General features: G+C 41.5%; 1 protein-coding gene and 1 pseudogene across 4 annotated transcripts in view; one reads left to right on the top strand and one right to left on the bottom strand.

Moving 5' to 3' along the window:
* The window catches only part of Cep192 (centrosomal protein 192), a 93,502-nt gene extending 74,599 nt beyond the window's left edge, over positions 1 to 18,903 (top strand). For 3 of the 4 annotated variants that reach the window (XM_060377120.1, XM_021659514.2, XM_060377121.1), the window contains 9 exons: positions 227 to 332; positions 1,042 to 1,246; positions 3,667 to 3,746; positions 4,753 to 4,848; positions 11,774 to 11,893; positions 12,336 to 12,454; positions 14,575 to 14,704; positions 15,263 to 15,321; positions 18,473 to 18,903. In XM_060377120.1, coding sequence (XP_060233103.1) covers positions 227 to 332; positions 1,042 to 1,246; positions 3,667 to 3,746; positions 4,753 to 4,848; positions 11,774 to 11,893; positions 12,336 to 12,454; positions 14,575 to 14,704; positions 15,263 to 15,321; positions 18,473 to 18,611 — 1,054 coding nt within the window. In that variant the 3' untranslated portion in view covers positions 18,612 to 18,903. The remainder of the gene's footprint in view (positions 1 to 226; positions 333 to 1,041; positions 1,247 to 3,666; positions 3,747 to 4,752; positions 4,849 to 11,773; positions 11,894 to 12,335; positions 12,455 to 14,574; positions 14,705 to 15,262; positions 15,322 to 18,472) is intronic. The other variant, XM_021659515.2, reaches the window with a different exon arrangement.
* Positions 18,904 to 22,835: 3,932 nt separating this feature from the next.
* LOC110562685 (small ribosomal subunit protein uS10-like) lies at positions 22,836 to 23,202 on the bottom strand (annotated as a pseudogene).
* Positions 23,203 to 24,439: the final 1,237 nt, after the last annotated feature.

The raw sequence follows: 24,439 nt of genomic DNA, 5'->3' as shown, positions 1-24,439 counted from the left end.
GGCTGAGGGCTTGTGCCAGTATACTTTTTGCTTGCCTTTGTTGGGCTTTGAGACCAGGTGAGCTGTGTGAGGATGTTAAGGAAGGAGCGAACCACATTCTGTGTATTTTCTCAGCCATAGAAAATGATTGGTTATTGGTAGAACAGTATTTGTAATTTTTGTCACTACTACTGTAAAATTGAATTGAATATTCTCAGTGTTTTTTTTTTTTGTTTTTTTTTTGAAGGAGTAAAACACAAGTTCTTGTGAGTCCTAATTCTTCTCTGTCTACAAAACAGTCAATGCTCCCATGGACTGGTTTGATCTATATACACTGTGATAATGGTCAGAAGGTACGTCTCATTTGTTTTTCTGAGCAGCAATCTTTTATTTTGAAGCTTCAGTTTCATAATCCTTATTAACATTGCATTTCAGAAGTCAAATGAAACCAAGTAGGTATTCTTACTTGGAGCACTTAGTGCAGAATTTTGCCCATAGCGATCTGAACAGCTTTCTTGCGAGACTGACAGTGGAAAGTAAGGGCCTAAAAACTATTGCTACTTGCTTTAAAATCAGAATAGAAGGAAGGAGGGAGGCAGGGGAGATGACACAGTTGCCTTCTAAGTGTCAGGACCTGTGTTCAAAGCCCCAGACATAGGAGTATGCATCTGCTTGTCCCAATGCTCCTATAGTGATATGGAGGCAGAGGCAGGAGAACCCCTGAACATCATTGGCCTCTTTACCTAGAGACAAACAAAAATGAGCACCAACATCCAAGGTTGTCCTCTGACCTCCATGTAAGTGCTGAGCACATGTGAATATACGCTCATACATACACATGCACATGCAGAGGGAGGAGAAGGGAGGGGGGGAGGAGAAGACAGGGTAATGCTGAGAAAGGAGAGAGAACCAAAGATTTACTTTGATATCTAAATAAACTTTAATTTCTAAATTTACCAGTACTCTGTTTGTTTGGAATTTCTTTACTGTAATTTAAAAACCAGAATGTGCCCTTTTAAACTGGTAGCTACCTCTGTGTCTTACTCATTTGGCTCATTTCAGAAAATTGTAAAAGTTCAAATTCGAGAAGATTTGACTGAAGAACCGTTATCTCATTTGGCCTCCAGCACATTTGGAATTCTTGCTCCAGCACCTGAGCCTTCCATTAGTCATTTGACAAAACCCATAACAAAACCACCTTCCACAAAACTGGAAATTAGAAACAAGACAGTGGTTTTTCCTCCAACAGCACCTGGTAAAACCTCAGGTATTGTATCACAAAATTAGGTAGGTCGGATGTCAGTTACTGCATGCAGTCTACTGCTTTGTTGTTAGTTTTGTTGTTTTGTTTCATTTTTATGTATCTACTTACTGTCTTTGTATGCCAGGGACCAAAGCCAGGCCTCACACATGTTAGTGTTTTCCTGCTGAACTATACTTCTAGCCCCTTGGCTAAGATTTAAGCTTGAGTTGATAAGTACCAAACTTACTTCTACTTAGGGAGAACATTATGGAGGCATTGACAGTCATTTCAGTAATGGGATGGATTTGAAAACACCGTCTTAAAATCTGAAGCTTGGACTTTTTGGTTTCATTGGATGGGTCATTACTCTTCTGTTCCAACCAGGTCTTTGATCTAGTAGTTCTCTGACCTGGAAGAAGAAAGGAGATGGGTGTCTTAGGCTGAAGAGACACTATAACCACAGCAACTCTTAAAGAAAAATATTTAATTGGGGTTTGGCTTATTATAATTGAGGTTTAGGTTTATTATCATCATGGCAGGAAGCATGATAGTACACAGAGACGTGATACTAGAGAGTTTTACATCTAGATCAGCAAACAGAGGAAGAGAGTGCTCCTGGGCCTGGTTTGGGCTTCTGAAGCACGAAAGCCTACCCCCGTTGACACACTTCCTCCAAAAAGACCACACCTCCCCAATAGTGCCATTCCCTGTCAGCCTGTGGAGGCCATTTTCATTCAAACCATCACAGTGGCTTGGACCTGATTGATTTTTAAGGTCCTCAAGTGGCTAGGTACACTGCTGAATTTCCCCGTGTGCTAAGGGGCTGTTGTAACCATCACCATCACAAGCACACTGAGGGGGGATTCAGTCGTGCATCTGTTCAGTTATGTATCTAAAGCAATGGGCTTGGTCTTCACCATTCAGCAGGTACTCTGTAGTAATGTTCCTCCAAAGTTTCACATAATTGCTTTTTATCTTTATCTCTTTTTCTCAAAGGTCCTTGCTGACCTTTGCTAAATGAGTAGTGTTATTTGGGTATTCTAGAAAGGATTTGGGTCCCTGTCTCACTGAGACAAAAAGTACTTCCCTTTGACTCTGTTTCCTTCTTTGTAGGCCTCTCCTGGACGTTGCCATTTATCCCCAGTAGCTCACGCTGCTCTCACTCTTATCTGGGGACTTTTCCTGTCTTTTGCCTGCTCTAAGAATTTCAGTCTTTTCAACCTTGTCGAAGTCTCCATTCTAAGGCTCACACCATTCATGCCCTTTACCACTTGCCTCAGGTCCCTCTTTTCTCAGGCCCCTTGAATCCTGTGGCCTGTGCTGGTAATAGTCCTCTTCCCTCTTTTTCTTGATAAGCCTTGCCTTCCTGTTAAGCCATAGTTAAACCTAGTTGTCTGACCACCTATGTTCCCCCTTCAGTATCAGGACATTGCTGGGCAAAACCATATAAGGCTTTGCCAACAGATTCATAGTCCCAGATGCTGTTATATCATATGTTCTCATCAACAGCCAATGCTGTTCCGAGTCCTCTCACTTGCTACAGCTTCTGGCTTTGCCTCACACAGAGAAGTCATTAGACTAAATGAAATCTCTCTGTTTTCTGTCGTAAAGGAAGCCTTCTGCTTAAATCTAGCCCCATCTACTCTGCTTTCTCAGGAACTCTCCCTGGCCTGTCCTTTGCTTGTCCTTCATTTTTCCTTTTCTGTTGGCTCCTTTCAATGAGCCCACAGTGTGCTACCATTATAGACATTTTACATTGCCCTCTTATTTGTCTGCAACTGCCACCTTCCTCAGCACACCCATTGGTAGAAGGATCCTGTTCCCTGCCTTCCCTTTCTTAGTTTGGCTAGCTGCCATCAGCACATTGCCTGGCCAGCTTGATAGGAACTCCCAGAAGAGCTGTTTTGCCAAAGCTGTAGTCTATGTTAGGTGAAGCCTCCCTCCTTGGAGCACTTCCCAGCTGGGTGCTGATGCATTCTCTTGCTTTGTTCCTTTCAGAATTCTTTGAGAATTTTGTGCAACTGAGCCCTGGGCCCACTGGTGTCCTGTTCCTATTATACTCTGCTGCCACCTGTGCCCTTCCTCCTCCTTTTTGCTTTCCCTGAGAGAGCCTATAAACTCTGGCTGGTGACTGCTGTGTGCTCAGGTCATGTGTTCTTAAAGGTGTTAGATCCAGGATAGAACCTGCTTCTCCTCTAATTTGACCATGTGAATCATTGACACCGGTCCTCCCATTCCATTATAATCTCATTTTTGTGTTTCAGCTCTTCAATATCTTTGTATTATACTTTTGAAACAAAAAATCCAAAACAGGATATTTGACATATCTGATTGTCTAGAAAATTCTGTAGTTTCCACTGGACTATAAGGTTATGAAGTTTGTCACAGAGCTGCTTGCCACTAGCCTTTCAGAGTCAAGTGCTGCATTTTTTTCTTCTTTTCAGAGAACTTTGTGGAACTAGCGAATGGTGGCCCCACAGATGTGAAATGGCACCTGTCATCTTTTGCTCCCCCATATGTCAAGGTCAGTCATCTCACTGTTTAGACTCTGTGAGGTCTGAATACAAGGACAGGTTGACATGTTGGTTGTGCCACCAGTTTACTCCTGCTTTTCTGTAGGTAGGGATGATGTATATCCAGTTTTTTCACCAGATAATTCTGAGAGTCAAATTAGAAAACTTATTTAAAAATGCAAAACAAAGCAAAAATGTTTGCTCCATTTAATTCTCCTAGTTCTGATTTTTATCTGAAGTAACTTAATTAGAGAAGTGTTAAGGGTTTTATTTTGAGCCTGTGTGTGCACACACTGCTTCTGTTTCATGTGAACTGTGCCCTGTGTTCACTCATCATTGTACTGTCATGGTTTAGCCGTGGGAGCTGCTGTGGGTGGGGGGAGCACTCTGCTGTTGGCCTGCCACCTGCTACATAGCTCTTCCAGTGGTACTGCCCATTGAGAACAGCTTGTCACTTGTATGGCTTAGTCTTTTGTGACACTGTTTGCTGTTGTTATTTTGTTCTGTTACAACAAGATCTCTTTGTAGCATTGGCTGGCCTTGAACTCTGTAGTTCAGACTGGCCTTAAATTCATAGAGATCCTTCTGCCTCTGCCTTCTAAATGCTGGGATTAAAGGTGTGTGCCACCATGCCTGCCTGTGACACAGTTTTAAGGTAGGTAGTTACTGGATTTATTGCAATAATGATTTAGTTTTGCAGGAGTATTAAAATATAGATACATTCAGCAGTTTTGAGGAAGACAATAATTTAACATAAATAGCATCAAGCTCACAGTGGACAGATTTAACCTTCTGTCTGCTGGTGACAGCTGATGTATTGGCATGCGCAGAGCTTAAATGGGGAGGAGGCTCTTTCTTAGGAATATACTGAGTGTTCCTGACCTATTTTTGAGATGGATTTGTCCTTTCCTCTGTAACTTTAACAAAAATGGGATCTCTTTGATTAATTTATTGGATGTTTTTTAAATTATTTGAATAATGAAATAGTCATTGAATTTGTAAATGATTATTTTCCAGAAAATTGACGAGACTGGAGATGTTTTCAGAGCCACCTACACAGCGTTCAGGTGCTGCCCCATTTCTGGCACACTGGAAGGTTATAGAATCCAAAAGGTGAGTTTTGGAAATTTCTCATAGACAGCTTGCAAGAGTATAATATTATTCTCGTAGGAGTGAATCATGTGACCTGGGCACTCAAGTTTGTCTCCTGCAGACCAGAGCTGGCCTCAGAGCCAGCGTCCACTGGAGAAGAGGTCTGCCGTTACAAGCATACCACTGTTGTGCTGTGGCGGGAAGCCTGCTTCCAGAGAAGTGTTAGCTGAACAGTCCGAGTGTGGTGATTAAGGGTTGCAGCTGCAAGCGTTTATAATAAACTTCACTGATGAAGACAGTAGTTTTGTCTACCAACTATAGCCACTGAAACTGCTGTTCTTCAGAAAAAATCCAACATTCACAGCATAGTTATCAATATATTTTTATGGATAGCAATCCTTCCAATTGTTGTGAACTTTTATTTATTTTAGAAGTATGATTTTTAAAATTATTTTTTATTTTTTGAGATGTCATTTTCTCCTTCCCCTCCTCCCTCCAAAACCTATTACTCCTCATTCTCTGAATTTCAGGACCTCTTTTTTTTATATTAATTAGTTTATTTACTTTGTATCCCAGCTCTAGCCCCCTCCCTCCCTCCTAATTCCATTCTCCCTCCCTCATCTCCTCCCTGCCCCTCTCTAAGTCCACTGATAGGGGAGATCCTTCTCCCCTTCCATCTGGCTCTAGCTTATCAGGTCTCAACAGGACTAGCTGCAATGTCCTACTCTGTGGCCTAGCAAAGCAGTTCCTCCCTTGGGGGTGGGGAGGTCAAAGAGCCAGCCACTGAGTTCATGTCAGAGACAGTCCCTCTTTTTCATTATTTGTTGTTACATACACAGTCCTACTCAAAACCTTAGCCAGAGGCCTGGAGAAATGGCTTGGTTGTTAGGAGCACTTCCTGCGCTTGCAGAGGAGCGTAGTTTGTTTCCCAGCACTCATATTGGGTGGCTCATAACTGCCTGTATCTCCAGCTTCCAGGGATCTGACTCAACTGGCCTTTGGATATGCACACACATACATGCATATAAAAATGAAAAACAAAGCTTACCTTGGCTTTAAGTTTTTTAATTGTGTTTTGTTTTATTTGTGGGTTTAAGTGGTTATTTTTTTACTCTTCAGAAAAGTTGCTGTATTTAAAAATACTCCTCTCAGAGCAAAAAGAGGAATGCTGTAGAATTTTAAATGAACTGGGAACAGAGAGTGAGTTGAAGGAAGGCCTAGAAACTTTGTCTTGTCAGAATTAGAATCGAGGGCTCCATAATTACTCTGAAATCCATTTGATGTTGCGTTTATGGTTAGAAATTTATGGGACAGGAACTCCAGGGCCTCTCAGATTTATTTCGGATCAGTTTAATTGTGGCCACAATGTAACACTTATGCGGTGTCACTCACCTTCAGGCCAGTTTCTTAGTTTCAGGGGTTACACATGCTCATGATATGCTGATTATCCATCAGTGGTGATGTGAAATCCAGCTTGAGAGTAATAGACAATGTCAGAGTTAATAGAAAAGTTGATGTTGGCATCATCCAGGATGTGAGAAGGTGGTGCCTTGTATATATTATATCACAAAATAAGCAGGAAAATGTGTGCATGTGTGTGTTGGATGGGGTCTTTTTAAATTATTTATTTATTTTTTATTTTTTTAAGGTTTCAGTCTCTGCTTTAGGCTTCTTATCTCTGAAACTAAGCATTTGCTTTCTGGTTGTATGTCCCCATACAACCTTCTTTTACTTCTCTTTGTTCATATACTTTAGTTTCCCGTTGGTTTTGTTTTAAAGTTGATGGAGTGGTCCTGAATTTATGTAGATACATATACAGGGGATCCACAGTAATGAAAATAGCATGAAAAAAAAAAGCACAGTGATGTAGGAGGACTTACAGTTCTCATTTTCAAAACTTACAAAGCCGAAGTACTGTCCCAAGAAGGTGAATGGAGTACAGAAGGGAATGGCTTAGAACTCAGCCCTCATGTCTGTGATCAGTTGATATTCTTAATTAGGGAACTAAGGCAAAGTGGAGAAATACAACAAATGGCAGTGGGAAAACAAGATACGCTCAGGTCAAACATGATCCTCACCTGTTGCATTAGTTACTTTGCTCATTGCAATAATAAAATACCTGACAAGAAGCAGCCTAAAGGGTGGAAGTTTATTTTGGCTCACAGGTTGAAGGGATCCAGTCCTTTATGGAGGAGGTGACATGGTGAGAGGACTGTGCAGCTGGGACTCCTTACTGCCTCACGTCCTGGCAAAATAAGCAGCAGAGAGTGGACAGGAAGGTGGACTGTGCTATAAAACCTTAAAGCCTGTCTCTAGTGATTCATTTCCTTTAGTTAGACTCAACTTCCTAACAGTTCCTCAGCCTTCTAAAACAGCACCACAAACTGGATACCAAGTGTTCAAATGTGAAACTGTAGGGGACATTATACATGTAAACTACAGTTACTGTATAGAAAAAGTAACTCAAGTGGGTCTTAAATGTAAAAGCAAAAAGTAATAAAGCCCTTAAAAAATACGTACAAACAAATCTTCATGGCCTTTGAATTATGCCCCGGTCATTTAAGTATGACACCAGCAAAGTGTCAAAGAATGTGGTGAATTGTTAAAATTAGTAATACTTGTTCATGTAATCAACTCTATAAAATAAAAGGTCTACAAGGTGGGAGAAATATTTGAAAGTCATGAATTTGTCAAAGGACTTGTGTTCAGAATATTTAACATTTATGCCTTAGACAAATGACCCGGTTTCTAAAATGAGCCAAGGACTCAGATAGATGTTTCTCCAAGAAGATATGCAGTGGCCATTAACTCAAAACACTTAGAATTGTTAGTCATTTGTAAAATGCAATCAAAGTCAGAAATGAGCTGTCATTTGCTAATCTGTTTAAGATCTGATCTTAAAAACAACCAATAGCTTCACTGAACACATAGAGAAAATGGAATTCTTTTGTGTTGCTGTTAGGAATGTATTAGAATATGGTATAGTCAAGTAAAAAGGTTTGAAACTCCCTTTTTTTATTTTTAATGATGGAAATGAAAATATACCTAAAAGTGAAGTTTCTGGAAAAACTGTTCTTCCCTGTGTTGTATTGTTCTTCAAACTTGACTTTGGCCTCCTGCCTGGTCTTGCGTTTCAGAGCTGAGTCTCTAAAGACATCCTTGTTGACAAAAGTTTTGTTCAAGGGGATGTCCACAGAGTACCTTGTGGGTGTGAGGTGACTGTAGTTATAAACTTTCCCAAAGAACTTGATCTTTGATCTCTTGGCCATTTTCTTCATGCCCATGGCAGCTGTCACTTTTCTAGGATAGTAGTCGATTCCTGCCACCAGGGCATGGCTGTAATTGCTGTCTGAGGTGCCATCATCAGTATTCTTCCCATGACGGCTTTTTGTCTAGCCAGGACCAGCACCACTTTTCCCGGGTGTCATGAACTTTCCTATTTCGACAGTAAGCAGCCGGCGGCACCCAGCAAAAAGCAGTTTGACAATTCTGAAAGATAGAATTTCAGTAGGCCATAGTACTTCCACTTCGTGTTTTCTCTCTTTTGGCTTTTCAAGACAGGGTTTCTCTGTGTAGCCCTGGCTGTCCTGGACTTCCTTTGTAGACCAGGCTGGCCTCAAACTCATAGCAATCTGCCTGCCTTTGCCTCCCTTAGTTCTGGGATTATGGGTGTGTGCCACCATGCCTGGCTTGGATATATACTTTTGAATAAATGCAAATGGCTGCTGGACATGGTGATGCATACTTTTAATTCCAACACTCTGGAGGCAGAAACAGGTGAATCTGAATTTGAAGCAGCCTGTTCTATATAGTGAGTTCCAGGGCAGCCAGGGCTGCTGTCTTAGTTCTCTGTTGCTGTACTAAGACACTGTGACCCAAGCGACTTAGGACTTAGAGGTTCAGAGTTCATGACTGTCATGGTAGGGTATGTGGCAGTAGGCAAGCAGGCGTGACAGTGCAGCAGTAATGAGAGCTTACATTTTGATCCACAAGCATTCAGCACAGAGCTAACTGGGCCTGGTGTGGACTTTCCACCATGATAGACCTCTAACAAGTCGACTTTCTGATCTCTCCCAAACAGTTCCACCAACTGGATATCCCAGTGTTCAAATATATGAGTCCACTGTAGCTCTTCTAATGGATATGCAAATATTCATGGCAACATTGTTTACTATAGCTGTAATAGTTGGAAAAACTAAAGAAATCTATCAATTTATGTATCCATCAGGATTCTGGAAACAGAATGGCTCAGTGGTTAAGAGCACTTGTTGCTCTTCTTCTAGAGAACATAGGTTCAATTCCCAGTACCCATATGGTGGCTCACAACTCTCTGTAACCCTTATTCCAAGGAATCCAACACCCCCTTTTGGCTTCTACAGGGATCAGGCAAGCACACTGTGCATTGACTTGCATACACGCAAAACACTTATACATATAAAAAAAAAATAGGAAGAAAACGACCCATTAAGTTTATGCGCTGTCCATATACTCCTGGGTATGAGGCGGTCCACTGAAACTTAGACAATTTAGCAGTTTTCAGGGCGTGTATTGAGTATGATACATTTATAGTATAGTAATAATAGTACAGTATAATAATGTAATAGTAATAATACATGTTTTTTTTTCTCTTTGTTTTGCTTTGGATTTAATTTTTAGAGTCCTAACTTTTACAAATTGCATATTTTGTACCTGAGTAGGATGTTTTTGTTTTCATGATTGGCCCCTCTGCTTCATTGTGTTTAATTCCCTGGACTGGATGTTCTCACCTGGGTCTGTTCTGCCTTTCCCTCTAAGCTCTCAGAATCTGCAGTGGCAGGAATAAGGTTACGTGTTCACATGAACCTTACATGTCTTAATGTTTAGTCCAGACTCAGAGATACTCATTGGTGATCACAGCTATTAACTCTTAAATTTGTGGCTAAAGCCAAGGCTTTTTTTTTTTTTTTTTTTTTTTAAAGCCAAGGCTTTTAAACACTAACTTTATGAAGCACTACTTTAAAATATTGCCACGTTATCATAGTAAGATGGCAAGTTTTTTCCCCCCAGGATATCCAAAACGAGTGGGCAGAGAGTGGAGGGAAAATGGGGGGGTCTTTATTTGCCCTATGGGAGCAACAACTTACATAGGAAAGTAGAGTCCAGCTCTGTGCCCTACTCCAGGTGCCAGCTCAGAGACTGTCAGCAAGTGTTACAGCGTGAAGTCTTCCGAGGGTCTCAGGATGCCAGCCAAGAGCAATTCCTTGCAGAGCAGTCTGCAGAAAGCAGGTTACAGCAACCTCGCTTGAGTCTTGGGGGCTGGGACAAGAATAAATTCGCCCACCTGCAGCTGTAGGTTGAATCCTTGAGGACGAGGGCGGAGCATTAGGAGTTCTAGTGAGTTCCTCACTTGAAGCAGAAGCTGCCACTGTGGCAGGTCACCAGTGGGTCTGTCTGGAAGGCAGTCTTCTGGTTTCTGGCTGCAGAACAGGCTGAGTGGATTCTGTCTGGGAGCCTTCCTTCTCTCCCCCCTCAGAAAATATATCCGACTTTCTCAGGTTCTTCCTTTCTATCAAACCTAGGAGGGGCAAGAGAAAGCTTACCAAAACTCAAGGGTATACTCAGCTAGGTCAGTGGAGGGAAGCAGATACTTAGTTTTCAAAAGGGAACCCCCAAGTTTTTCTCAGCTGTGGGTGGCTAATGACTGTTGCAGAGAGAGGGGCTGCTTTTGTTGCTATGGTGGTGGAGCTGTCTGTCCTTAGCAGACAGACCTTCACTAATTGGGGGCTGCAGCCTGCTTCCTGACTCCAGTCGCACTCTGGGTTCTTCCTCTCAGTCTTCTTTTGTTCAGTTGGTTTTGATTCATTCTAGTCACCACCTCAATGTCTCTGGGACTTTTCACATGTTAGGTTGTCAGACATAGCCTCCTCCTTTTGGGGATTCTTGCATGGGTTCAGTAGCAACTGGGATTCTCCCCCCCCCCCCCCGCTTGCTTTCTCAGCCACTGCAGGAAAGTACTTGACTGTTAGAAGGTGGCACCTCTGTTTGTTGATTGGTGGGAACCCATTAGTCACTTATGACTGTGGGGGCTGCCTTTGGACACTGCTTATATGAGAAGCAGGGGTTTGGTAGTTAACTGCTGTAAAGGTCTAGGTGTCTTCACACCCAGGGTTCTTGGGCCCTGGATACTGTTATAGATCTCAGATTACTGTTGAGAACTTTTCTCTTGCTGTCAACAGCCAAAATTGCCACTGGGGCCCCCTTTAGCCCTGCAATTGAGCGTTCACGGGCTGGACATGTGCAGTTTGTTTATACGTGTAAACTGTGTGCGCAGGGCAGCTAGCTCTGACTAGCATTCTGAATTACTTCCCGTATGAGCTATTATAGTTTAGCACTATCTGGTCACCCTCACCTTCACTATTCTCATGTGCACACTGATAAGGCCTCAGTAAGGAGGTTAAAGGGAGTAGATTGTCTTCATGGTGGGATTTCCTCCAGTCACACAGCTCTAATAGTATGAAAACTCTATTCCTCCAAAAAAGCATATACTGTACATTTGAGGGAAATGTTATATACAGCTTTAAACAAAAATATATTTTGGATATGTGATAAAATTGTTCAAATAATTTTTTTAATAAAACTATTTTATAAGGTTATATGAATGAATATTTTTATTCACGTATATCTGTGTACTGTGTACATGCAGTACTTGAGGAGGCCACAAGAGGGTATCAGATTCCTTAGAACTAGAGTTATGAATGGCTGTGACCAATCATGTGAGTGCTGAGACTCCATCCTAGGTTCTTTGCAAGAACAGACACTGCTCTTAACCATTGAGCATCTCTCAAGCCCTCAAGTTCATTATTTTCAGAGGTAAAACTAGCCAGTATAGATGCATTTGTCAACTTTACTTGGTTCACACCAAACTTTGAAATTCTGATCTGTGTGTAAAGATTTGTGTGTTTTGTAGGTCTCCGTCATGTTTCTGCCCAGACAGAGAGGAAATTATTCCCAGTTTTGGGATGTTGAGTGCCACCCTGCTAAAGAACCTCACATGAAACACACACTGAGATTCCAGCTGTCTGGCCAGGTGAGTATTGACCTAGATACAATAAACAACTGGTTGCATATATTAAGTGAAAAAAGTGAAAAAAACATATTAAGTGAAAAAACATCTGAAAATTCACAATTGTTTCATACGTTTTCACTTTTACTAACTTGTTAATTATATCTTAAGTTTCCTGTCAGTCTTTATTAATTAACATCTTTTTAGTCTGCATTTGGTTCTATTGCCTGTACTCCACATGAACCCATGTTTTACTTAATTATGTAAGTTGTAATATGTGTGGGGGTGTCAGTGGCACTTGGGGCAGCAGAGCTAGACAATACACCGAACAAAGTTTGCAATTCAAGGGATTTATAAACAGTCATGTCTTTACAGTTTTTTAAAGGAAATAAATGGAATTTCGTAAGGAAATGTCTTTGTGCTTTCTGTGCATTTCTCTTCCCACTTTGTGTGTTTTTCTATACAGAGCATCAGAGCAGAAAATGATTCTGAAGACTCATGCTCCAGTGGTAGCCTCATTAAAGTAGATAATGCAGCCGTGTGCCGGAGGCATACTGTGTCCGAGACCTCTCCTCACATGTCTGGGTGTGTACACTGTGTCCATCTGGAGAGTTTCTGCCCGTGTCAGTGAGGTATAGGTGTAGCACTAACATGTCTTTGTGTTACAAGAGCCACTTCCACTCTTAACCAAGACAGCATCCCCCTCCTCTGAAAAGTTCTAATGTGTCCTTTTGAAGTCAAAACTTGCTCTATTCTGGCTTCTGTCATAGGATTCATTTTGCTTTCACTTCATAATCATGTACATTTTTGTGTCTGGCTTCTTTCAACATTACATTATGATTCATTAATGCTTTGAGCATGCAAAGAATTTATTCTTTTTTATTGTTTTATATTTCAGTGACCTGTAATTTGGACTAATATGAATTAAGGAACTATAAACATTATTTTATGTACATTTCTTTTTTGAGGGGGGTCTTTGAGATGGGTCTCACTATGTAGGGTTTGGCTGTCCTTGAACTCACAGAGATCCAACTACCCTCCGCCTCTTGAGTTCTGGGATTAAAGGCATGACTTTCATGTACATTTCTGAGGATAAATGTTTTTATTTCCCCAAATTGCTGGGTCACATGATAAGCATATATTTAACTTTAAAACAAGTTGGCAAATAGTTTTCCCAAAGTGGTTACACTGTTTTATATTTCTGTAAGAAGAGACTGAAAGTAGATTCTGGGGCTAGAGAGATGGTATAGCAGTAAGAGCGCTTGCAGCTTTTGCAGGAGACGAGTATAGTTCCCAGTTCCTTGTCAGGTAGTTACAACTGCCTATACCTCAGGGTCCAAGAGGTAAAGTGCTCTCCTCTGGCCTGCACGGGTACTGCATACACAGGGCCTTACATACATACATACATACAGACATACATACGCACACAAATAAAAACAATCAAACTTAAGAAAGTGGGTCTTTTTGTTTGTTTGTTTTGATCAGACTAGCCTACATTTGCTATGTAGCAGAGGATAACATTAAACTTCTCATCTCCTACCTCTACCTTACAAGGATGAAATGGGTTTACAGGCCTAAACAATCATGCCCAGTTTGAAAGTACATCATTATTTTTTAAGATTGATATTATTTTTAATTTGATGAGTATGTGTGTTTGTGTGAATGTATGCTACTTAAGTACTTGGAGTACAGAATAAGGCATCAGATCTTCTAGAACTTGAGTTATAGGCAGTTGTGAACCACTGTGTAGGTGAGAACAAACTCAGGTCCTCTGCCACAGCAGGAAGTGCTCTCCAGCTCTGAAAGTACATTCTTAAAATTTTTAAATGTAAATTTTATACCACCAATTTATACTGTTTTAGTGGTAATATTTATCATATCCAATGAAAATCTTTCTTATGACAGATGGATAATTGTTTAATTTATTTCTGGAAGAAGATTTTTAGAAGAGGAAAGTATATTAAAACCTGCTAAATGTAATATATAAATTTGGTCACCTGACTTCTAAGGCTAGCAATAATGCATTTTGTTTGAAAGAAATTAGAACACTTCATAAAGTGTTTCTTCTGACCACTTATCTGTTTGTCTCATATTCTTTGAACTCTGACGATGCTCAAAGATGCTACAGATGAGGGTAGGGGTGGTGTTGAGTTGCCCTAGTCTCACCTCCTTAGTTTTCAAATGGAGGAGTCCTGATAGTCCTTGCCTTTACACTGGTAAGTATGATCATAAGCTCTGAAAAATACTGGGGAAGTTAACAGGAAATGTGACAGACAGTTAACTGCCTGGGGTAAGTGTCATGTTAGCAGTTTCGAAGTCCAGAGAGTGGTTAGAGAGCAGATTGACAGAAAGTCAGTGTATAGAATTAGGACTGAATCAGACAGTGTACCCATTTCCATGGGAAAGGTCAAAGGTCAGCAGAAAGGTCAGCATCTTTGGACAATTTAGAAGAGCCCATGGAAATAGTGATCCAGGTGACAAGAACTGAAGCAAAAATGGGGAAGACGGTACATTTGCAGTGCTCATAACCCAGCCCACCTGGAAGAGCCTCCCTGTGGCGTCATTACCTAGACTAGAGAAGCTCCAGTACAGGGAGGGTCTCTGAGTTGGAGAGACAGCACAGAGCTGCACTGTACATCATAGTCCATGAAGACATGTTGTTACAGGCTCATTGATTGCCTTTCATTGTCACCCTGTTTCCAAAGCAGACATGTTGACCTGAGTCGCCATGGAGTGTATGCCCCGAAGGATGTCTACCTGTTCCCGCCAACCGCAGCTGGGGAATCCAGTACACTCAAAGTCAATTTGCGAAATAATTCATTTTTCACTCATGCAGTAAGTTGAAAATGTTACTGTGGGTTTCAAAAAAATCATTTTCTTAGCCAGGCATGATAACCTATAATCCCAGCACCCAGGGAGGCAGAGGCAGGTGAATTTCTGCGAGCTTGAGGCCAGCCTGGTCTACAAAGTGAGTCCAGGACAGCCAAGGCTGTCTCAGGAAAAAAAAAATATATATATATATTTTTTTTTCTTAAAGATTAGAAATATATTCTGTTTATTTCATTTGTAATGCATTAATTTTAAAAATGCTTTAATAGTGTATTTGAAAAGAAATTCATACTATTTTATTTGAAAGTCAAATTTTAAAAAGTTTATTTTCCCCTCTGTAGTCTCTGCCACATAATACATTTATAGATAGCATTTACGTTAGTCAAAACCTTCTCATGTTAAAACTCTTTTAAATGTGTTTCTGTTATAAAAGTCTCTGTTGCCCTGCCTAATTTTTTGACTGAACTAAATTTACACAGTGTATTTTTAAAGCAAAGCCAAGGTTTATATATGACAAATACCGAATTTTCATACCATCACAAACTGTTTTCTGTTGATTTCCAGCTGAAGTTTTTCAGCCCCAGAGAGCCTTTCTACATCAAGCATTCCAAGTACTCTTTGAGGTGAGTTTAGCAAGAATCACTGTGTTCTTCTAAGGGGTGGGGTACAGGACCTGCCTCTTGGGGTTGAGGACTCCTTGGCAGCTTCCCTTTTTCATTGCCGGCAATGAGGAGCTTTTTTGCTCACGCTCTTCACAGGTAGCCAAGGAAGCAAAGAATCCTGCCTGAGGTATATCATTAGTCTTTGTGGATCACCTGACAGTGTGGTGGCCGCACAGGCTTTGATCCAGTGCTAATCCCTCTTACTCAGTTTTGTCTACAGCAGACGTAGCTTGATAACCTCAGAGTTAACTTGTAATAGTCCCTGCCTTAGATGCTGTTTTCACCAGTCAGTGCTGAGATCAGGAATGTAGATTCTCACTAGTGGAGACAGAAATTCTGAAGTGAATGAGGGAAACATTATTGTTAAGTTGCCCAGTGGTTTTCCTCAGGTACCACCTGGCCACTGGGTTATTCTTAAGTCTAGACCGTGTGTTCTTCTGGTTTGTGATAGTACAGGTGTTAGCCAGAAAAAGACCAGGTCTAAGATAAGTTTGTGGTCGCAGCATTCAGTCTGTTGCTGGTAATAGAATAGAATTAGTTACTGTTGAGGCACTACACATTTGTTAAATATTGACATCACCTAAATTCAAATGTAATTTTGACAAGTGAAATGTCAGATTATTTCATGTTTTGCTTCATCTCAATTTTTAACAAGAATAGTTTTTCTGTTTGAAGCTGCCTGGCTTTAGTCATCATATTGCTGCTGTTTGCTGTAGATTGCACTGTAACAGCCCCAGTTTTACTCAGCTTCCAAAAACCATTTTTAAACTGTAGAAAGTGTAGACAGTTACGGTGGCACACACCTGTAATTTCCTGTAAATACCCTGAGAGCTTGTAGCATTGGACTACAGTGACAAGACTGTCCCCCCCAAAAAAAAGGTGTTCATTGTTATACAGGTCAAAGTAAACATTGTTATAGAGTACAAGAGCACATGCCATGCATGTCTTTCTGGGTTAGCTCACTCGGGATGAACTTTTCTAGCCTGCAGACTGCATGATGTCTTGTTTCTAATGGCTGGGTAGCCTTTCATTGTGTAAATGGGAACATAGCTGGGCACGAGTCCTTGTGGTGTGGGGGAGCATCTTTTGGGATGTGTCCAGGGGAGGTAGAGCTGCGTCTTGAGGTAGATCTAGTCTCAAGTTTCCGAGAAACCTCAAGATTCATCTCCACAGTGATACAAGTTTGGTGTTTGTGGACTTCTTCCCTTAGAGCTAGAAAATGTTGTCTTAAGGTGAAGCCTATTTTATGTACAACCTGGGTGTTTTAGCTATTTTTCTCATAGATGTGACAAAATTCTTAACAAAAAAAGCAACTTTTATTTCAATTCACAGTTTGATTCCACTACGGTGGGCTAGTCACAGAGGCAGGATTGTGAGATTCCTAAATCACATTGGATCCACAGTCAGGAAGCAAAAGAAAGAGGTGTGCTGGTGTTCAGCTTGCTTGCTTATTGCTCAGAGCAGGACCCCAGCTCATGGAGTGGTGCTGTGCATAATTTGTGTAGGTCTTCCACCCAAATTTACTCAGTCCAAAAACTACCACTCAGGCCTTAGATTACTAGATCCTGTCTGGCTGACAGTGTTAACTATCATATTGGAGCATATTTACTGCATCTAAGGAAACTTAGAAACACGAGAGCGTATACTTTTTTTGTTTTGATTTTTGAAGATTATTTTTAATTATGTGTATGTGGGGGGAGGAGTTTACCATGCACTGGTGTGTGTGTGTGTGTGTGTGTGTGTACACCACAAGTGAAAATAAGTGAACAGTTTTTCAGCAACTAGTTCTCTCTTCTTAAAAAGATTTATTTACATTTTCTGTGTATGAATTCTTGCCTGCACGGATGTATGTATGTATGTGTAAACTGTGTACTTGGTACCAGCTAATGCAGAAGAGGGCATTAGATCCCCTGGGATTGGTGTCACAGATTTTGTGAGCCACCATGTGGGGTACTGGGCATTGAACCTGCGTCCTCAGCAGGAACCACTGAGCCATCTCAGCACGTTCTTCTGCATCTGAAAGCCAGTGCTTGCTTTCATTAGGAAACATTAATAACAATGTTTAGTAACAAACTAGCACTTTGACAATGTTAGTAAGAATAAATGCCACTTCTGATCACCAGACTTCAAAATGTGTCACTTAGGGGAGAGACTAAGATTGCCACAAGGGAAAGCATGAAAAGCTACTGACTTTGACTAGTAGTGATTAAATAAAAAGTTGTTTGGGCAGGGTATGCAGAAAGTATAGAAAGATGATTCACCATAGCCATAAAGTATATCTGGGACACAGTTTTATGGACAAGAACAATCCTCCATTAATATTGCTCTGAAACATAGAACTTTCTCGCCAGTCTATATAATCTAAAAATAAAGCTTCAAGAATACTTTTTATAAAATTGCCAAATTTTAGAGCAAAATTGCACAGTAGTGTTGATAAGAATGGGATAGGTTTTAAGTTTTTTTTTTTTTAGCAGTACAATATGCTGCCTGAATGAAGTAAAGCCATGATTTTTAGCATTTTTTTTCTCACCTGTAGGTAGATAGCGACATATTTTTTGTATATGGGGTAAAGAGAAGCAAAATACATTTCCTTTTTCCTATTAATTGGCTATCCAGAGACAGTGTTCCAATATGTGTTAATCCTGTTGGCATATTTTATTTTGTTTGTTTTAGGGCTGGGGTGTAGCTTAGTTGGGGAGAGTGCTTAACCTTTATCATGCATGAAGCCCTGGGTTCGATAACTAGCATCACAAAACCCTAGTATGGGAAGTGTAGGTAAGGATGTTTAAAGTTCTAAGTCTTTCTTGGCCATACAGCAAGTTTAAGAGCAGTTTGAACTACATGAAAACCCTGTCTCAAGAAAACCAAGTGCTGCAGATTAAACCACAGGCCTTAGGCATGCTCAACAGACACTCTACAGCTGTACTATCTTGATTTTAGATTTTCCTTTCCTTTCTTTAGCATCTTGTTAGATATTAGCATTAAAAAATTAGAAGTATACTTGAGTGTAGTGCTTCTTGATTCTTTCATCAAGCCTGTGGCAGCATTGTACTGCAGCAGGTGACCGATGATTGCTGTCACTTCATACCCTCTCATTTCCTTCTCTCCACAGAGCCCGGCATTACATCCACATCCCGGTGCACTTCAGACCACAGTTGGTGGGCAGGTTTAAAGCTTTGCTTGTGATCCAGACAGATGAAGGCAAGAGTATTGCTATTCGACTAATTGGTGAAGCCGTTGGAAAAAGTTAATTAGAATACAATTTATGTAAATGACCTATTATATTTTGGCAATCTCATTTTTCTACACTAAAATTATGCTGTTGTATATATTTTGTATGATAAATTCAATGTGTATAAATTACAGATTTGTTTTTAAAGAATTCAGCCCTGAAGCCCTGACTAAATATCATGTATCTAGCTCACAGTATTAACATTTTCCAGGGGAGAAGGTTCTATTTTTGCACAGATTATGACATTCTGAATAAATATGACATGTTTTAATGTGGTATATTCAGAAATAAACTCAATTTTTTAAACTGAACTTGTCTTTTTATGTGCTGCCACAGTATTAAAATTAGAGTATTGCTTTATCCTGCTGATTGTTCTCAAGCTTCAGAGTGTGCTCTGATTTCTTTTCTTCTATTACAGTTTCCTTTCCCCTAAGAAATTTCTTCTGTCTGAGAGCTGGCTGCTGAGATAGAGTCTTCATATTCTGTGTAATGACAGTGGGAAAGCATGTTTGTTCCCTAGTGTCACTTACTGTATTTAGTGCTGGACACAACAGCTGCTCCAGATCCAGTTTGGGCATGACCTTTGCAGTTACGTACTGCCTGGCATTCTGTGACACCCAAAGGGAGGGTCTGAGGGGCAGTGCATGTGAGCTCAGGAAGGCAACATGCCACCCAAGAGACGCAAGGTGAGTCACTGCCTCCTGCTGGTCACTGGTGCATCTCCTGACCGTGGCCACAGGCCCAGCCAGCTGCCTTCTGAAAAGTGGTACAAGCCCGCAGCATAGGTTTTGGTACAGTTGTGGCCCCGAGGTCTCAGCTGGGTAGCATTTTAAGCCTGGATAAAGTTGCCTGGACAACTTATATCCAAGTACACTTAAAAGGCAAGATTGTGAGTCTAATATTAAAGTGAATTTCTACGTTCTCATTTTTCTTTTGCCTAGAGATTGACTTGCAAAGCCAGATGTGATAACTCATACCTGTAATGCCAACACTTAGGAACCTGAAGCAAAAGGATTGGCATGAGAGGCCAAACAATGATGCAATGAAAAAAGAAAAAGAAAAAGAAAAAAGGAATTATTGGCCCTGGTGGCACACCTCTATAATCTCAGCACTCAGGGAGGCAGAAGCAGACAAATACAAATCAAGTCCAGGATAGCCAAGGATACACAGAGAAATCCCATCTCAAAAAACAAAACAAAAATTTAAGAAAAAAAAAAAAGGAAGAAGGGAGGGAGATTTTCAAAACTTGTTTTTTGTTTTTTGAGCCAGCAGCTCATGTAGCCCTGGCTCTCCTAGAACTCAGTTTGAAGAGCAGACTGGTTTTGAATTCCTGGAGATCTAACTGCCTCTGCTTCCCAAAGTGCTGGGATCAAGGGTGTGTATGACCACACTTGGCTCTCTGCCAAGAGTTTTCAGCAAGTTTTATTGTAGATTATACAGGGCATTTGACCACATTCAGCTTCAGAAATGTTAAGAGTAGTCTGTTTTGTAATGTTCCCTCTGCTTCTTCATTTTCTAAGGGTGTGTGCTGTTTGTTTCTGTGGAACTACTGCTTTGTCTTCGTGCTATATTCAGGAGGAGAAAAAGTATCAAAACAAATGGAACACTTTAAAAGTGACTCCACCTCCACAGTCCGTCTACTTTTTCTGGATCTTCAGTTTCTATGCCTCATCATCTTGGAAACATAACGTTTGGGGTCTTTACAGCAGCTGGCTATGAACAGTTGATTCCTGAGCCCATCCCCACTGCTGAAGCAATAGCAGGCCACTGCCGTGTTCATCAGAGTCACTAATTGTGCTCACGTCTAATGGGTGAGCTTCCAGGGCACTGCTTCCTGATGACCTTTCCATCTGGGAGCTGCTGCCAGGCTGCCTTTTGCTCTCCCCTTGTCTGGATACCAGTCTTCCTCTCCCTGGGTTCCATCCTGGCTCATGTGTCTGCTGGGTTATCAGATGGGCAGTTCCAAACTTTTGGTTCCCTGTCAGCTCTACATGTGTTTCTCCCTGTTTTTGCTCAGCCTGGTAAATGATACTGTTTATCCCAGCCCTCAGCTAAAACCCTGGGTTTGGATAATTTGCCCTCATCCCCTAAGTTTGCCTCTCAGAGGAGTGTCTGAAGTAAGCCATCTTCAGGCCACTTTTATTTGGCATCTGCCGCTGCAACCTTAGGGCCCCTTTTCGCCATAAGCAGAGCTACATCTTCCTGTAAACCACGGCCCGTGCCTCCTGCTTTTCACAGCAGGAAGGCTTGCTCTGGGACCTGGACACCAGGAGACCTTCCATACATACTCTGCAGGGCCCTGCTTGTTTCTCTCACTGATCCACAGCTGGCCTGTCGGGTTCCCATAGCTGAGCCCTTCTTTCCCTATCTCAAAAGCTCTTTGGAGCATCGATGGTCCTTCCTGACTACTTTCACCCAAGGCCGGGGGTGTCTTCCTTGATCTATCCTCCCCAGTGTCCTCCCCTCTTCATGTGATCCGTCTTAGGTGTTTCCTGGGTGAGCCTGCTTTGCTCAGCGGATGTAAGCTCTGGAACGTGGAAGGCCTGAGGCTCCTTGCTCATCAGGTACCCCTAACCCCTGGACAGCACTTGATATGGCATGCACATTGTCGGTGGCCATCCGGCAGCACCTGCCATAGCCACCATCCACTCCCATTCTGGGAGGTTTTCATGCAATGCCTGCATGCTCATCCCTGTGTTTATAAACCTCACCTTCCTGGGAGGCATGATTCCTCCATTGCTGCCCCCACCCCCAGCCACATCCAGGCTTCTTATGTGGCTTTCCTCTAGTTTCCCACACGTTTACCGCCAGAGCTAGTTGATTGCCGACTGCCTTCCAAGAGCAGAGGGTGTAGGTACCTCTGTCATGCTTCTCAGTGACTTGGCAGACACTGGGCTTTTTATGTGGGGAGGCCGGGACAGGCGCTTTATTCCTACCGTGCTTTCCATCACGAAAGGAACATCTTTAACAGGTGGCTTTATGGGAGCAGGCATGGCTTAGAATTGATGCTTTCGCAGACAGGCTAAGTACAGAGAGGTTATCTGGCCAAAAGTCACATTTTCCTAACTTGAGCACCCAGTTGTAGATAAAAGAGGCTACTCTTGACATAATTAGTGAAAACGTTGGATTTTGTGATCACCTTAAAAGTTGTATTCTCTGATTGTGAGGCAGCCTCAGGATTGCCTTGTAGTGTATTCTGCTGGCTTAGCTCGTGAGAGTCCACAGTAGTAAAGATGATCTTGTCAGGTAATGAACTCTGGGTTATGATGACTTTCTGTGTATAATGAAAATATTTTATGGAAGAGAATCAATTAGGGCAGTTTCTTATGACTCTGAAATTGTTCTATTTGATCTTTCTGGTATTTTTTTTTTCTTTTTCAAGAAAGCATTTTTCTGTGTAGCCCTCAATGTCTTGGAACTCATTTTGTAGACCATGCTGGACTTGACTGCAGAGATCTATTTGCCTCTGTCTCCCAAGTGCTGGGATTATAGGCATGCGTTACCACTGCTCTGCTATTGCTTTTTCTTTCTTTTTTTTAAGGATTTGTTTATGTATTTATGTAAGTGCTCTGTTTACATGTGTGACTGCATGACAAAAGAGGGCATCAGATTCTATCATAGATGGTTGTGAGCCACTGTGGCTGCTGGGGATTGAACTCAGGACCTCTGCAACAGCAGCCAGTGCTCTTAGTGCTGAGCCAACTCTCCAGCCCCTTATTGGCCTTCCTCCTTTTTCAATTCAGCATTTTGTGAGTTTTGATACTAAACCTGGAAGAGTCTTTAATTTACAAAGTTTTGATGACAGTCTTGATCTGAAGCCAGAAACTAGTTTTTCAGCCTCTTCCTGGACTGTTTTCTGTCTGTCCTTTTCCTGAGTTAGAGCTGTGGTTGGGTTGGATATCTGTATTTCATGCTGCTTCACCAACTAGTCATAGACACACTGGCACCTGAACATGTGACTGTAAATTTTATACAAGTCATATCTTTTTAAGTTTCCTAGCTGGCTTTTATTGAATTGAAATGCCGCTCTGTAAATTTCTACCCCAACTCTGACTGCTTACCAGTTTACCTTGTGTGGGTCAGGACTCTTTGTCTCTAAATCTCTAACTACATCCAGAAATCTCACAGAACCACTACTGTCCTGCTAGGGACATATTGCATTAGTGAGCTAAACAATTAAAGTATTATTGTTATTTATTTATTTTTGTTTTACTGGTTAAGTCAGTTTATTAGCATAGTTGACTCAGGCATCTGCAATGGTGACTTTAGCGTCCACTCCTGGCTCAGTACCGACGGAAGTGATCTGCTTAACAATCTCCGAAGGACTGTGTAAGCCAGTCGCTTGTGGAGTTGCTTGTGGATTCTCATTTGGAAACGATCCCATGTCTTAGAACCTTCACCACAAGTGTTTTTCTTGTAGTGTTTCTCAGTGTCTTGGTAGGCATGCGCACCTGTCCTTTTACTTTCAGATTCTTTCCCTTTGCTCCTCTGATCAAGTCGGCACATGCGTTCTCCAGCGACTTCATGTTGTTGCTGGTGAGTGTGATTTGAATCCGGTGAATCGCCACCTCCGGTTCTATGGGCATCTTTCCGGTATCTTTAAAAGCCATGGCTGCAGCCTGACTTACTGACCGACTTCTTCCTCAGCTGGAGCCAACGGTGGTGAGTCAGGATGGGAGCAGACTGAACACAGTGACACACAGGACCACGTCTCAGGAGCAAGTATTTTTTTTTTAACTTTAAAAAATTAATTGTTTGACAATTTATTCACTTTGTATCCTGGTTGTAGCCACCTCCCTCATCTCCTCCTGCTCTCACCCTCCCTCCCTCTTCCTCCCTTATCCCTCTTCCCCCGTGGTGACACATGCACACTGCACAGCAATAGGATTTGCTGAAGGAGGTGGAGGCAGGAGATCAAGAGTTCGAGGCAAGCCTGGGCTACATATTTTAAAAAAGAGGCAGCGACCAAAGACTGTGCATGAAGTATTAAATTTACTTTTCCTTAGAGAAGAATCACTTATTTCACTTAAAAACAAAACAAAACAAAAAAAAATTGCCATCTCCTGTATTAACTATTCTGGATAGGAGGGTGAGCAGACAGCTTTCAAAATATTTAGAACTGTAACATTTTAAAAATACTTTAATACTACCATCGAGTATGGTGAATGTATTAGACAGCTTCTGTAATGGCCCGTAAAGATCTCAGCCACCTGCTTTTACCCTCTCAGGGTTGCTGGTCTCCTCCAGTAAAATGCCTGCACATTGTTGGTCATGTTCCCAAAAGTACTGGTTGCTGTGTTGCAAACCAGACTTGTGACAGGTCTTTAGGAAGCAAATTGCTATCTCGGGATGGTTGTGGATGGCCTGTGACCCACAGCTAAACACACACTGAAGTTCTTGACCCAGATCCTACTATAACAACCTGTAAATGAACTTCCCTGGTGAGCATTCAGGTGAGACCCCAGACAGTGCTATCTATGTTCACAGCTTTGCAGAAGGAGAGCTCCGAGCAGTACCCAAACTGCCCAAATTCTTGTCCCACAAAAATGAGTGATTGTTTTAAACCAAGAAGTCTATGGTAATTTGCATGCATCGATAGATATCACAGTGGCTACTCATTTAAAAATAGAAACTAGTTACACTGAGGATTCAGCCATCACAATGTCAGCCATATTGTAAAGAATTATATGTAAAGTCTAGTGATAATCCAACAGTGATTGATGGTTTTATGAGTAAAGAATCCTCATTTGGGTTGTAGGTAAAGCACATATTTTATATGTTAAAGGTCCTGGGTTCAGTCATCAACAGGAGAACAAAAACTGTTGTTATAAAAAGTGAAAATCACAA

The sequence above is a fragment of the Meriones unguiculatus genome, chromosome 2 (assembly GCF_030254825.1).
Source record: "Meriones unguiculatus strain TT.TT164.6M chromosome 2, Bangor_MerUng_6.1, whole genome shotgun sequence".
NCBI classification, from domain to species: Eukaryota; Metazoa; Chordata; class Mammalia; order Rodentia; family Muridae; genus Meriones; species Meriones unguiculatus.
This window is presented reverse-complemented; position numbering and strand designations above follow the sequence as displayed.